The sequence below is a fragment of the Myodes glareolus genome, chromosome 2, assembly GCF_982192425.1.
Source record: "Myodes glareolus chromosome 2, mMyoGla1.1, whole genome shotgun sequence".
Classification (NCBI taxonomy): Eukaryota; Metazoa; Chordata; class Mammalia; order Rodentia; family Cricetidae; genus Myodes; species Myodes glareolus.
In genome coordinates, this window is record NC_142027.1 from 10,020,582 (window position 1) to 10,035,015 (window position 14,434).

General features: G+C 48.0%; 1 protein-coding gene across 1 annotated transcript in view; it reads left to right on the top strand.

Annotated features, from left to right (window-relative positions):
- Positions 1 to 5,477: 5,477 nt before the first annotated feature.
- The window catches only part of Urb1 (URB1 ribosome biogenesis factor), a 59,516-nt gene continuing 50,559 nt past the window's right edge, over positions 5,478 to 14,434 (top strand). The window contains exons 1-4 of the mRNA XM_087899341.1: positions 5,478 to 5,667; positions 9,794 to 9,933; positions 10,768 to 10,919; positions 11,814 to 11,946. Of these exons, the coding sequence (XP_087755467.1) occupies positions 5,550 to 5,667; positions 9,794 to 9,933; positions 10,768 to 10,919; positions 11,814 to 11,946 (543 nt within the window). The 5' untranslated portion in view covers positions 5,478 to 5,549. The remainder of the gene's footprint in view (positions 5,668 to 9,793; positions 9,934 to 10,767; positions 10,920 to 11,813; positions 11,947 to 14,434) is intronic.

Consider the following 14,434-nt stretch of genomic DNA (forward strand, 5'->3'; position numbering starts at 1 on the left):
ATATAATAGCTGTGAAATGTATCAGTTGATAGTTTCTGAGTTCACTTTAGGTTTTTGCTATTTTGACACTAAAAGTTCTGCCCATGAGCGCTATGACCTAGTGTTTCTGAACATCCCCAGTCTAAGACAACAGCTATCAGCATGATCTGTGTTGACTGAGGATGTAGCCCTCAGAAACACGAATTTAGTACCTTGTGTACCTTCTGAATGGATTTGAAACTCCATCTTCGAAAATGCGCATGTCTCAAGATTGTAAAATGTAATATGAGGCTGGAACTCAGGCAGATTGATGTCAATGTACTGAAGTTATTTTTCTTCTTTGCCTATGACCTGACTCTTAGTTCCACCTACACCTCCCTTAATGACACAGTGACTTAAACACAGCCACTCAAAATTCACTGGGGTAGTGTACTCCAAATCTTATCTTTTGAAGTAGAGAATTATCCGTGGAGAGGCCTTGAAGTCTTACTGTTCTCCAATTCCTGATGGCGAACTCACCAATCGTCCTTGTTTTCCGAAGGTTAGCCCAGAGAACTTTTGTAAGGCAAGACATTTTGGAGGAGGGAGGAAACGCTGGCAGCCTGGGGAGGGAGGTGGAAATAGGAACAAGTCCAAGGACAGACATTGACCAAGAGAGCAGTTCTGGGGAAGCTGTGTCAGTTGAGACCACAGATGATGGGGCAGGGTTGGAGGGGGGAGGCATCAGGAAGATGCTGTGTGTCTGTGCGCAGAGTTGCGTGGGTGAGCAGTGTCCTAGCAAGCTTTCATTGTCAATGGACACAGCCTCGAGTCAGCTGAAAAGAGAATCTCAACTGAGAAATTGCCTAGATCAAATTGACCCCTTGGAGGTCTTTGGGGGAATTGTCTTCACTGTAATCAGTGGCCCAGCCCACTGTGGGTGGCACCACCTCTAGGAAGATGGCCCTGGGCTATATAGGAAAACTCAGGAAGGCCTAGCCATGATGGAACCAGCAAACAACACTCCTTCATGGTTTCTGCTTCAAGTTCTCCTTTGAGTTCTTGCCTCCTTCAGTGATGGACTGTGACCTGAAATGTAAGTCGCATTAACCCCTTGCTCCCCTGTCACTCTTGTTGAGAATGTGGGGAGATCCAAGAAGACAAACTTCACCTACAGGGCTTTGCCTTTAAAATCAGTACTAGCTTCACACAGCCACTTTGGTCTACATTGAATAACAGGAATATTTTCTATTATTCTTCATTGTTTCCTTTGAACGGAAAAAAATTCAACAAACTCTATGTTTCTGCTTTCTCTTCCTCTGTTTACTATCATTTCAGGAAAATATCTATGATGAAATTCCCTGGAGTTTCTGACCACAACGTCTTCATTGCTCAGACAATTGTAATGTGCCCTCTTCACTTCCCATCTTGAATTCTTGGTGTTTTGGACTCTTGGTATGAACTGCTTATTTTCACTGACTTTATCAGATATGTTACACCCTTAGTGACCCTCTAGTGGGGTAGTGGACTGTGTTATGTTATACTTTTTTGAATCTATTATGGTTGATTATAAAAAGCAATGCCCATGGCCACTATTGGTGGAGGTTGGCCTTTTGTGGACTTGAGGGTCCAGATGCTTGCTTCCCCTTGCTGTCCCAGGCATACTGTGTTCTTCACTAGAGTTCATGGACACTGTCTTTGAAATAATGTAGCATTTTATTTATATACCATTGTACAGGTAATTAAACTGTCTTGATCTCAGTGGATATTACACCAAAATTCCTGTCAACATCAACACATATCAGAACTTGAATCAGAATGGAGAAAGGAATTCCATGGCTCTGATTTCTAGAATGTAACTCTGCCCATGAGCTTCTATCAAGGTGAAAGAATGCAGATCAAACTGTCAAGAGAAATTCACCTCAGGGCTGTGGCCATAGATCCCCTTAGCAAAGGGTTGGCCCAACATGCTTGAACCTCCCATGGGCGAGGATGCTCTCTCTAACCCTCACCTCCTGCATCTCTGATAAACATAGTTTAGAATGAACTTGATATGGATTCTAGCTGGGCAGCTCCTTTAATTTAAACCAAGGTAAAAAAAAAAAGCCAGACTCATGGTGTGTGTGTGTGTGTGTGTGTGTGTGTGTGTGTGTGTATTCCAAGATAGGGTTTTTCTGTAGCTTTGAAGCCTGTCCTGGAACTAGCTCTTGTAGATCAAGCTGACCTCCTGCCTTTGCCTCCCAAGTGCTGGAATTAAAGGCGTACACCACCACTGCCTGGCTCAATTTCCTCTTTAATACCTTTTTTTTCTTTTCTCTTTCTTTTTCTTTTTCTTTTTCTTTTTTTTTTCTGGAGCCTGGAACTAGCTCTTGTAGACCAGGCTGGCTCGAACTCACAGAGATCCGCCTGCCTCTTCCTCCCGAGTGCTGGGATTAAAGGCGTGTGCCACCCCCCGGCTCATTTATATTCATATCTGTATAGATATTTATTGAACTTATTGGACCTATATGTGTTCTAGGCAGTGGAAATGGAACCTTGGACTTGTGTCATACATTTAGTGCACATTAATAAAGATTTTTTTTTTGTCACCAAAAGGTAATAAAGACAAAAAAACTCCCACAAAATAAACAAACAAGAAACAGACAAACAGAAACCGGAGGATAGTACAAAGACAGAGTGAAGAACGGACGAGAAGAGCGCAGGTGAAGTGAAGGTTTGAGACACTAAAGGCCAGGCTGAGGCTTCAGAGGCTCTGAAGTGGGTACCAGCCTGGAATGTTCTGAAGCAATGATGCTCAGCCTTCAACAGACCAGAGCAACCTTGGAGACTGTGATTGCTTGAGTATGAAATAACCCTGTTTCTGCGTCTGAGCGTTTGGTCCCCAGCTGCTGGCCCTAGTTAGGAGGTAGAAGCTGATACTGTAGTCTCGCTAGCAGAAGTGAGTCCCCGGGAGCAGGCCTTGAAGGTGATATCTACTTCTGGGTTGTGGTCCATAAACCAAATAAGTTTCTGTTTCCTGATTTCCCAACGCGTGAAAAAGTTGCGCAGCAAGCCCCCACCTCCGTGGCACCTCCGTGGGTGAGCTGCCCCCAACACTGAGTCCTTCCTCCCATAACGGATTGACAGTCTTTGAAGCTCTTAGCCAAAAGAAATCCTTCTTCCCTTGTTCCTGCCAGGTCTTCAGTCACTCACAAGAAAAGTAATTAACACAGGGACAAATGACAGAGCTTTTCCTGGAAAGTTAACTCACTATTGGCTAGAGCGCTTGGCGTTGGGCTAGCTATCGAAGACCTGGCACTGGTGATTTAGCGAATTCCTCTTAGCCAGTCTTAAACACCCGTCTGTAAGTCTGAGTCAGTATCTCCCATTGAGTACTTATTCAGCTAAGGCTAGGTCAGACATAGCAAGCGTCTATGCAGTTGGGGTCAGCCTGCTGGGTGTACTGGTAAATTCCTCAGTCTCCCTAATTCTCATCTGTCTGTCTGTCTGTCTGTCTGTCTGTCTGTCTCTCTCGCGTGCGCTGTGTCTCTGTGTGTGTGTGTTGCACTTACCACAGCATGCATATCGAGGTAAGAACACCACTTGTGGGAGAGGGTCTCTCTTTCCACAATGTGGATTCTGGGGTTTGAACTTAGGTTGTCTTACCAGCCCACTCTCACTCTTTATTACCCCAGTACAGAGAGATGGTGATTTTCCCCAGCATCACAAAAACTGAACTCGGGGTTTTTGACTGCTTTTTACTTCTTCCTGCTGCTTTTTTTGCGGGGGTCCTGGTGACTGTCAATGAACATTAATTAATCATCAAGGAGGATCCCTATGGACAATTGGTTACAAATCTGCCTTTATCCTCTTCTCTTATTATTACGTGGCTTTGGTTATTCTTATTTTTCTGATGAACCTGTCACCAAAGTATTTCCATAGGTGCAATAGTCTTTCTAGGCCATAGGCTCAGAGTTAAACACAAGAGTTTTTTCTTTTTTTTAAAATTCATTTATTTTATACACATTGGTGTTTTTTGCCTTCATATATATCTGTGTGAGGGTGTTGGGTCCTGTGGAACTGGAATCACAAACAGTTGTGAGCTGCCATGTGGGTTCTGGGAATTGAATCCTGGTCCTCTGGAAGAGCAGTCAGTGCTCTTAACCGCTGAGCCATCTCTCCAGCCCCCAAGAGTTTTTTCTATTAGGGACTCAGAAATCATAGTAGCCACAAAGGACCACATTCTTAGATGCTTAAAAGTTATTTGCTTCCTGCTGGGCGGTGGTGGCACACGCCTTTAATCCCAGTACTCGGGAGGCAGAGACCAGTGATCTCAGTGAGTTCCAGGCCAGCATGGTCTACAAGAGTTAGTTCCAGGACAGGCTCCAAAGCTACAAGAAGCCCTGTCTCAAAAAAAAAAAAAAAAAAGAAAAGAAAAGAAAAGAAAAAAGATGTTTGCTTCCAAAACCCAAGGCAGTGTCTCCTCAGACTAGAAAAGCATAACAGAGAATTTCAGGAACCATCAAAATGCCCAAGTCACAGGCTAGTTCAGGGTTTAAAATACGTATCTCATTATTGATATGATCTGTTTTTAACAAAATGTAGCTGTCTGCTTTTACTCATTTTTACTTTTCCACATTATGCCAGAGCGTTTAATGCAGCTTGTAAATCAACAGTTTACAAAAACAAAAAGTAGCATACTCCCTTTCCCTCTCAGAGTCATTCTTTAAACATTATGTTACTTCCTGTTCTTCAGCCCAGGACTGGGGAGAGCGGGCTTTGCTGTCTCCATTTTAGTGAGGGAGCGGAGATGTGGACACCCTACTTTGTCCAAGGAGTTTTCTTAAATGTTTATTTTATTTGATCGCCCCCCCCCCCGCACTACAAGAAGGACTATATGTAAGCCCACGAGTCTAGGAGAGCTTCAATAAAGTTTATTTGTAGTGACCTTTTACCAGCTCTGCCCATTTGGCTAGGGGTGTGACATAACCTGGAATTCAGGGTTAGGGACGCCAGCCAGGGCTTCTCAGCACTAAGTGCACTTGACACCGGGCCCGCGAGAATCACCCGGCCTACACGCAGGGGCTCGAACCGCAAAATATTAATCCTGTGGAGTTGTTCAGGGGACACCATCAAGGAGCCCAGAGATAAAAAACTGAGCTCTTTCTGGGCGTCGGGGAAGTGGCGTTCGGGAAGGGTCTGGAAGTTCTTCCTGCTCAGGGACCCCAACAGCACTGCTTGGACAGGGGGACCGCTTTGATCCGCCCAGACTGCCGCAGCTAAGGCTGTGTGGGGGGCGTGTGCGCGGTTTGCTGGGACGAGAAGATGAGAGCCACAGGTGAACCCCTGCCCTCCAGGCCCCGCCCTCAGCACTAAGCACCGCCCCGCGACTCTGCCCCAGCAGGCTCCGCCCTGTAGGTATTTTTACTTCCACGCCCCCTCCAGCAGGCCCCGCCCTTTCCGTCATTCTCCACCCTAAGACCGCCCCTTCCACCGGCTTTCCCACTCAGGCTCCGGCTTTTCCTCCAGTCCCGCCCCTTCCTTGCCGCCAGCGCTTCCGGTCGCGTGGGTTTTGGGGAGCGTGCTGGTGCCTAGAGCCGGCGGTTTGGGCCATGGGGGTCCCCAAGAGGAAGGCGTCCCCCGCGGCCAGAGGCAAGCGAGCACGTGTGGAGGAGTTCACGGGCGTGCAATTCAAGACCCAGCTGAGGGACGCGCAGGGCCCAGGGCATGGTGAGTGAGGCCGGCGTGGGGACAGTCCGCCACAGTCCTCTCACGGTTCTGGGGGACACGGGGGTTCCGGTGACCGCGCGTCCGTGCTATGCGGCCACACCCCGGGCAGCCTTCCAAACCTGCCGACCGGGATGGTCAGGAAAGCAGAGGAAGGGATGTCGTTCACATGCGAGCGTCAGCCCGGAGCAGTTGAGCCGGAGAGCTTTCTCACCCTGGACTGTCGGTAGCCGGCCCCTTAGACACCCCTAACCCCCTGCCAGCCCGGAGAACGACCGGGGGGGGGGGGGTGTCACGTGTGACAAGTCCCGTAAGGACCTCCAGCTCCTTGTCAAGTGACTAGTGACTGAGATGGACCAGATTCTGTAACTTGTTCTCACTTGGTGAAGAGTGTGACCACACTTCACAGCTTTTTATAAATTGTTTCACGTTGGTTATGAGGGAAACCAGAGTTGAGCATGTTGTGCTGTTTGGACATGAACGCTGTGGTAAAATAAGCTAATGAAATATTTCTCTCAGGTTAACTAAACTAGGTAAATATAAATAATCTTTCATAGGGCTTGGTGGCGCAGGCCTTTAATTCAGCACTTTGGAGAGGGAGGCAGAGGCACCCGATTCTCTGTGAGTTCGAGGCTTGCCTGATCTGCCTAAGAAGTTCCAAACCAAGTACACCTGATTTCCTCCGTTAGGAGTGCTAGTAGGTCAGGAACAGATTTGGAACTTGGTACAAGTGACATCCAGGCAGGGAGCTGCTGCTGACATCCTGAAGAATAGTAAGCTGTCTGTGTTCTGAACTGCTGTGGGCTGACTGACAGCCTAGGGACTCAGGAAGCACTGTCCAGAGAGACTGTTTCAAAAAGGATTCTCAACTAATTTTTTCTTACAGTTTTTATTTCTAAACTCTTGGTGCCCACCCTTGATAGTTTGCTTGGGAGCTGATGCCTTTTTCAGCACAGACTCCAGCCTTCCACCTTTGCATTGGCCACACATTAGCAGCTGTTATTTGTGAGGTAGAGATTAAATGGGTGAACAAAACTCTGACCCGGGGCTTGCCATTGTGGATAAAACCGGTATTGGTAAAGTCACGCAATCGCAAGTCTTCCAGAGTAGACAGCCATGCGTTGTGTCCAAGGTGCCTGGGACCTTCATCTGTGAGATCGAAGGCCTCCCCCAGGAAGTAGGTTTTCAAGATTGTAGAACCGTGTAGGAGTCTTTCTGGCAGGAGCAAAGAGCAAGCTTGGTTACTCAAAAGCCTATGTCTGCATCTCAGGGTCTGACTAGAGAGCAGCATGCCATCTGAGCAGGTGTCAAGGGAGAGCTAGCATGACAGGCGGTGGGCAGTGTGAAGGAATTGGAAGATGTGGCAACATTGACGTCTAGGTGAATGTGGGAATGTGTAGGTTTTTGTTTGAATCTAGTTTCAGATTTTCCCCCTCTCCCTCCCTATTGGTACTTGTTGACTTCCTGTGCTAGAAATGCTGCCAAGGATAGGATTGGTGGGTGGATGTCAGGGATTTTTCCTTTATGCTCTCTTCGTGCAGTGGAGGGGAGCTTTGGGGTCCTATTGGCAGAGGGTGCTCATTGGACCGGGGTCAGGACTAAAGTGATGATCAGTGAGTCAGGATCTAGAGCAAGAAAGGGTCTGCTTACGTCTGGTTCTCTTAAAGATGCTTGCCCTTCCCTGGTGATGGAGAAGGCCTTGCTGTGATGCTGGCCCTTCCCTGGTGATGGAGAAGGCCACGCTGTGATGCTGGCCCTTCCCTGGTGGTGGAGAAGGCCACGCTGTGATGCCCTGGTGGTGGTGGAGAAGGCCATGCTGTGATGCTGGCCCTGCCTGGTGGTGGAGAAGGCCTCACTGTGATGCTGGCCCTTCCCTGGTAGTGGAGAAGGCCACGCTGTGATGCTGGCCCTTCCCTGGTGGTGAAGAAGGCCTTGCTGTGATGCTGGCTCTTCCCTGGTGGTGGAGAAGGCCACGCTGTGATGCTGGCCCTTCCCTGGTGGTGGAGAAGGCCATGCTGTGATGCTGGCCCTTCCCTGGTGGTGGAGAAGGCCGCACTGTGAATACGAGTGTACTAAAGGTTAAATGTTCCTCCCAGATCCCTCCTTGTGCCCGGTCCATCCGTTCACTTGGCGGTCCTCCTGGGTGTCTCTGGAGCGTCCTCCGTGGTCTTTAGTCTCTGTTGTGCTTATGGCCAGAGCTGCCCAGGCTTGGGCTCTTTCCATAACTCCCATTCCACAAGCAGCATGAGGTGATCTCTGAAAGCCGTTGCTCTGTGTCGCTCCTCTCATGGCGTCTTTTGATGCGATCCTACTGCACTAGGTTAATAACCAAAGCTTTTGCTGCTATTCCATCTCGCCTGCCTGCTTGTCTTCATCTCAGGCCGTCTTTCCCACTCGCCCAACCCCAGTCCCACTGTGCCTGCCCTCACTTTGTGCCCCCAGCTCACCCTTTCATTATCAGGCAGCAGCAGGTGCCACCTTCCTAGCCCTTGGTCAGAATCACACTCTGCAGTTATAAGCTCTCGGCAGCCTTGCTCCTGCTTGTCTTCATAGCACTCACTCTGTAATACATGTCTGCTTAAGGGAATGGTAGGGCCATAATAGCAGCTACCCATGGAATGAATATTGGTCTCATGCAGTCTACCTTGTACCACCTTGGTGGAGGCCATTTGCGGTTCGGTGACCAGCTCATCCCAGGTCTGGTATAGTAAGTGCTCAGTGTACAATGAGTGGAAGGATGGGTGTGAGCTGGCAGGTGTAATAGACAGCAGTTCCCACCCCAGAATACCCTGCTCTTCTTGGAGTTTGAGTTTGGCAAGGGTTTCTATAAGAAGGTGTTAGAAGTGCTCTCCCTGCAACGGCAGCCCTTGGACTCCGTGCTGTCTGGAAGAGGAGTCGGTATTGTGAGTGAGTGAGTGGCTCTAGGACCTGCGAGTACAGCCGCCAGGATACGGGACACCTCCGTGACAATGTCATGGCCCTTGCTTGTTTCCTCCCTGGTCTGCCGCAGGTGCCTAGGGCTTGTTTCCTCCCTGGTCTGCCGCAGGTGCCTAGGGCAGCAGCACTGCTTAGACAGAGCGCTTGGAAAGGTTTGAGCTGGGAGGATTGCTGACGGGGAAAACGCTGCACTTGTGAGGTCGGAGCAGGCCTTGTGAGGTTAGCAGAGACCTGGATGTGAGCAGACGTCACCTCAGTGCTGCTGGCTTCGAAGGGTGCACTTTGTACTGTATGTGAACCAGAATTAGCCCCTTTATACTTTATAAGCTCTGTTAGGTATGTCCCTTATCCCTACTCATTTCATAGATGAGGTACTCAAAACTCAGGGTTCAGTGACTTGCCCATCACCGTGAAGCTAATAGGTTGCCACTCTAGGATGTAGGTCCAGGTGTTTGGGTCAAATTTAGGTTTTTGCCTGCTATGTTCTCACCTGGTATTCTTGTGGTATAAGGCCTTGCTCCTTGATCCTCACACCTGACCGGATGTTACAGAATGGCTTGAATCAGCCACATAGAACTGCTGTTCGAGAAGGAAGATGTGGTTGTCTCTATGCAGCTTATGACCCTCACCTGCAGACCCAAGTCCTCTTCTAAGGCTAGAGCCGTGGTTGCGGCCTGAGTTTGCTCACCACCGGCTTCATTCCTATGTTGCCCTCTTTGAGTGTTTTTATGATGTTCACCTGGGTTCATCTGTGAGGGGCTACCATAACCAAATACTGCATGCTAGATGCTGAACAACGTTTATGTTCTTGCATTTCTGAATAGAAAGAACTCAGAATCATGTGCATGAAGGCTCTTTCTGGATTGCACAGAATGGTCTCTCTCCATGTCCTCATATGACCTCATCTCTTCAAGGAGGATCTCTCTGGTGCCTCCTTCTTAGCATTAGGATGCCAGTCCTATAGGATTGGGGCATCAACCTGATGACCCCAGTCATCCTTGTTTCTTGGGAGCCCTGTCCTCAGATAGTCTTGTAGGAGTTACAGCCTTAACCTGACCCTTCAGTTCAGTGGGTTCTCTGCCTCTTCAGGTACGTTAGGTGTGGGAATCGCAGAACAAGGAAAGTGTGGTTTAGTAGGGGCTGTGAGGGTTTCTGAAGAGATGTCTCATTGGCCTCTTATCTCTTTCTTCAGCTTTGGAAGCCTTTGTCTCTGCTGCCAAGCAGCTACCACAGGAAACCACGTGTGATGTTGTTGAGGGCTACATCAAGATTTCCATGGAGTGTGCAGAGATTTTCCAGCTCCTAAGTGGAGAGAAGCGGCCTGAGAGTGAAGTAAGTGCTTCTTACCTGTGTGATGAAGAGAGGCCGGCGTGTGTGGCACAGAGCTTGGCAGTGTGATAGCAGCTGCTTTAGAAGTGAGCTCTAGTCCCAGCGCTTTGCCTCTGTGGCCTTTGAAATCGTTTTAATGGGAAAGAGCAGCTTTTCTTTAATAGTTTATAAGGAATGTCGTAAGTCAAGGTGACAGTTTGTTAAAAATATTTATTCATTTATTTTTATGTCTATGAGTGCTTTGCCTGTATGTATGTATGTATGTATGTATGTGTACCCGTTGCATGCTTAGTGCCACAGGGGCCAGAAAAGGGCGTTTGATCTTTGGGAACTAGAGTGCAGACAATTGTGAGCTGTCATTTACGTGCTGGAAACTGAACCCAGATCTTCTGCAAGAACAGCCAGTGCATTCAACTGCTGAGCCGTCTCTCCAGCCCTAGGGTTATAGGTTCTCAGAGTGCACTTGGTTTGCTTTAGCGATAAGCCCTGCTATACTCAGAACACGTGTGGAATTGATTGGTTTTACAGAGGTTGGAAATTGGAACTATTTTTGAGCTTGTTGATCTCAGGCCTCTTGTTGTAAATCTAGAGAACTGAATGTCCTCAGAGCGGTGAGCTTCAGTCTCAATAGAGTTTTGTCCTTTGCTTTCATCTTGTGCTTGTGAAGCTTTAAGCAGCCTCTTGTCTGTTTCTGGTTCAGAAACAGACGGTGGCTGAGGCTGGTAAACTCTGGTCCACTTCCCTGTTGTTTAGGCTCAGGATCTGGGGAAGGCCTAACTTTGTAATTTGGTAAGACAAGAATGAAATGATCAATAATGTTCACTTATGCCTTTGTAGGTGCAGCTAATATTTCAGGTTTTTGAGGCCATATTACTGAGGACAGCCAGTGATCTTGCGCATTTCCATGTGGTGGGTACCAACATCGTGAAGAAGCTGCTGAACAACCACATGAAGCTCCTGTGTGAATCCCTCTATGCCTCTGGTTACAGGTGGGTGCCTGCCTGGGTGGCCAGACACCAGCCTTTGTGTATGCTGTTACTTAGACTTTAGGGACTGTGTCTTTACCAGCCCCCCCCCCCCCTTCACCAGTGACTAGCAGGGACCGTTGCTGACTCGTCACATCAAGTGTCCTTTCTGCTCTAGCCACCTTGTAACATCCTTCACTGCCCTGGGGCTCAGACATGCCTGTCTTGCCTAGATGGTTCTTCTCTCGGGTGGTCATGGGCTCTGTGTTCCGCAGCACTTTGCAGAGGCGAAGTCTGTGTGGTCTTAGGTCAGTAACAGTCCCGTCAGTCTTTTCTGTCTCCATGTCCCACTTTAGTGTCTGCATGTAGACAAATATCTGTGCAGCTGACACAGGGGTCCACATCTGTGCACTGTCTTCTTCCCCTAAGTATGTATATGGAGGATCATAGCCTCTTACTTTTCCAGTGTCTAGAGCATCACCTTGTGTGGAGCCACCACTTCTGGCAAGCTCACTTTTGGAGATACCTCTTTGAAGTGATCCTTTGTGTCTCCAAAACTCAGTGACTTATATTAAGGCTTATACCTTAATCCCAGCACTTAAGAAGCAGAGGCAAGCAGATCTCTGTGAGTTCAAGACCAACCTAGTCTCTACATAGTGAGTTCCCCTTCAGTCAAAGCTACATATATAGTGAAACTGTCTCAAATAATAACAATTTTTTTCTTGTCTTTGTATTAGAATCTTTCCTTGGCTTTTAAATTCCTTTTAAAGTTTTGTTGTACTTAAAAACTATGAACGAAAAGAACATTTGTGTTTCCTTTTTCCCGGTTTTGGGTAGCAAATCTAAGCCAGGTGTGTACTGGGCTTCCTGATAGTGCTTGCCTCTCCTCCTCACACTTGGTTTCCTGTCCCTGTGCAGGTTGGCTCGAGCCTGCCTAGATCTGATGGCTGCCATGGTGACCCAGGGTCCTGAAGCTGCCAGGGATGTGTGCAGCTGTTTTGATTTGAATAAAAAAGCCTTGTATATCCTGGTGACCAAGAGAGATTCAAAGGTGAGAATCTCCCAGTGTTGTACTTGTCCACAATTCCCTTCCCTTGGTCTCTACACCTGCCAAAGACCATGCCTTTGAGTAGGGCAGCAGCCTTTCCCCACCCGGCTTCAAAGAGAGGCCTCAACAGAGCCTGAACAATTGGGACATCCAGGAAGATATAGGCCTTGCTAAGGAGGCGAGGTGGGCTCTGGGCTCAGAGAAGAGTTTGTAAGCACCCTCTCCTCTGAATTTCTTGAAGAGCCTTGCTCTGCCCTAGCTGGGGTTGTCCAGCTCCCAGGCCTCTTGTCTTCTGTCCACTTTAGAGAAATCCTTTAGAATTCAGCCCAGAGGACTCCTGGGCTTTGTGGTACGCTTATAATGGGTAGAGGCTGGATGTGCCTGTAGTAAGGATTTGCGGGCAGGCCTGCTTTTCGCCTCACCCGGCTCCCGCACGGCTAGCTTAGTCCCAGAAATAACAACACACAAATTGTATTCATTTAAGCACTGCCTGGCCCATTATCTCTAGAGAGTTAGTTACTGACTAACTCTCATATCTTGATATTAACCCATTTCTAATAATCTCGTGGTAGCACCACGAGGTGTGGCTTACCGGGAAAGATTCAGCATGTCTGACCTGATGGCTGGCTCCATGGCGTTTGGCTCATAGCCCTCTTCCAAGCATTTTGTTCTGTTTACTCCGCCTACCTAATTTTCTGTCCTATCAAGGGGCCAAGGCAGTCTCTTTATTGACCAATGAAAATAACACAATAGACAGATAACCCTTCTCCATCATGTGCCAGTGAGAATGAGGGCAGGAATGCTCAGTTTTCAGGAGCACTGCGAGAGTTTAGTGGTAGCTCTAGAGGCGTCGCGTGGGTTTGACAGAGCTCTGGGGAAGGAAACCCAAGACCAAATCTAAGTTCCCAGCACAGAGGCCAGCTGCAGGTCTTGGTAGCGCCTGTTCATGCTTGCCAGATTGGCTCCTAATGGTGCCCAGTGGTGTGCATGGCCTAGGCCCAAGTGCTCCCCTCCTCCCGAAAACAGAGCACAGTGAACACATACCACCCCATTTGTTGAGGTGGAGTACTATGTTACTCTGTATTTCCTGTGTAATGGTATGCTAGCTAGTTGTCCCAGTATGCCTGGGGATTAAATTTCATAATTGTTAAAAAGTAAACTGAAGGGTTAATAATGGTGCCAGGTGACTCTGATGGCTCTAGGAGACTAGCCTGGTGGTGAGGGAAGAAAGTCCGGGTCTTAGTGCCTCGTAGGCACTGTGCTTTATTAGCATGTCGACAGAGTCCCATCAGTGGGTAAGGGTTTTGGACATGAAATGCGTCTATAATGAAAAGAGTGTTTGCTGTTTACACAGTTAAGGCAAATGTTGAAGTTCTTTGGTCTTATCTGGCAGTAGGCCTAGCAGTGAGTATCTATCAGATAATCTATTCTCCCTCTCCCCCTGATTTAGTTATCCAAGCTGTCTAAGTAAAGTAGACTAGTGTAGAGGGGCCACCCAGACAGCCTGGATGATGGAAAAGCTCAGCTCGGGCTTCCCCTCCCAAACCCTGGCTGCAGCAGCTGGTCCACCTCCGGCTCTCAGGGTGGGCTATTTTACCTCTAGGACCTGTAAAATGGAAGCTGTCACATTTATTGTCACAATTCTTATACTGAATTGTGTGGTCTGCATAGGCTACCTTAGGGGCTTTGTATATGTGGTCAGTGACTCCGTACATCAAGGTTTTGTTTTTGTTTTTTTTTTTTTTAAAAGACACCAGGGGCTTTAAAAATAGAGCAGCACAAGGAAGCCTGTGTCCCAGCCTTAGCTGGTGCCAGCGCCTTTGCCCACTTAGCACCGCACCTTGTCAGTTGACTTTTATAGCAAATTGCAGACATGAATCATATCTCAGTATAAATATTTCAGCATGCACTCTTAGCAGAAAAATGTCTGTTTGAAAACAAAGCCACAATGCCATTATGGCACTGCCACCATTAATAATTTCTCACCATGAACACCCAGTTTGGTCTTCCTCGCTTAAAGAACTTTTTATACTTTTTATACCAGTTCCAACTGGTTCCAAACAAGATCCATTTGTTTGTTGTATTTGGCTGGTAGGTTTGTTGAGCGTCTTTAAATACCTCAAACACCTGACTTTCCCCTTCTTTATCTGTGGTTGGAGATGGAGAGTCATTCTGGTTTGTAAGGTGTATTTCAGTGTTCATGAAGAAACAGGTCAGGGCCCTGTTTACCCAGCCAGTGAGAGCATTGGTAAAGCCTGTGCTAGGGAGTGGCTTTGCCAGTGTTTCAGTCTATTTTAGAAAGTGTTTCAGAACAAGCGTAGAGAATGTCAGGATGTTTCCTTTCTGGGGTGACAGCCCTGTGAGGTCATGGGGTGGGAACGAGGAGTAGGCATGGGCTGTCTTTCCGTGAGAATGGGATACCTTGGAAGGATCGGTGGAAATGGAGGCCTGGCAGTGGCCAGCCTGGGGAGGTGGACATCCTTGTCTCTGA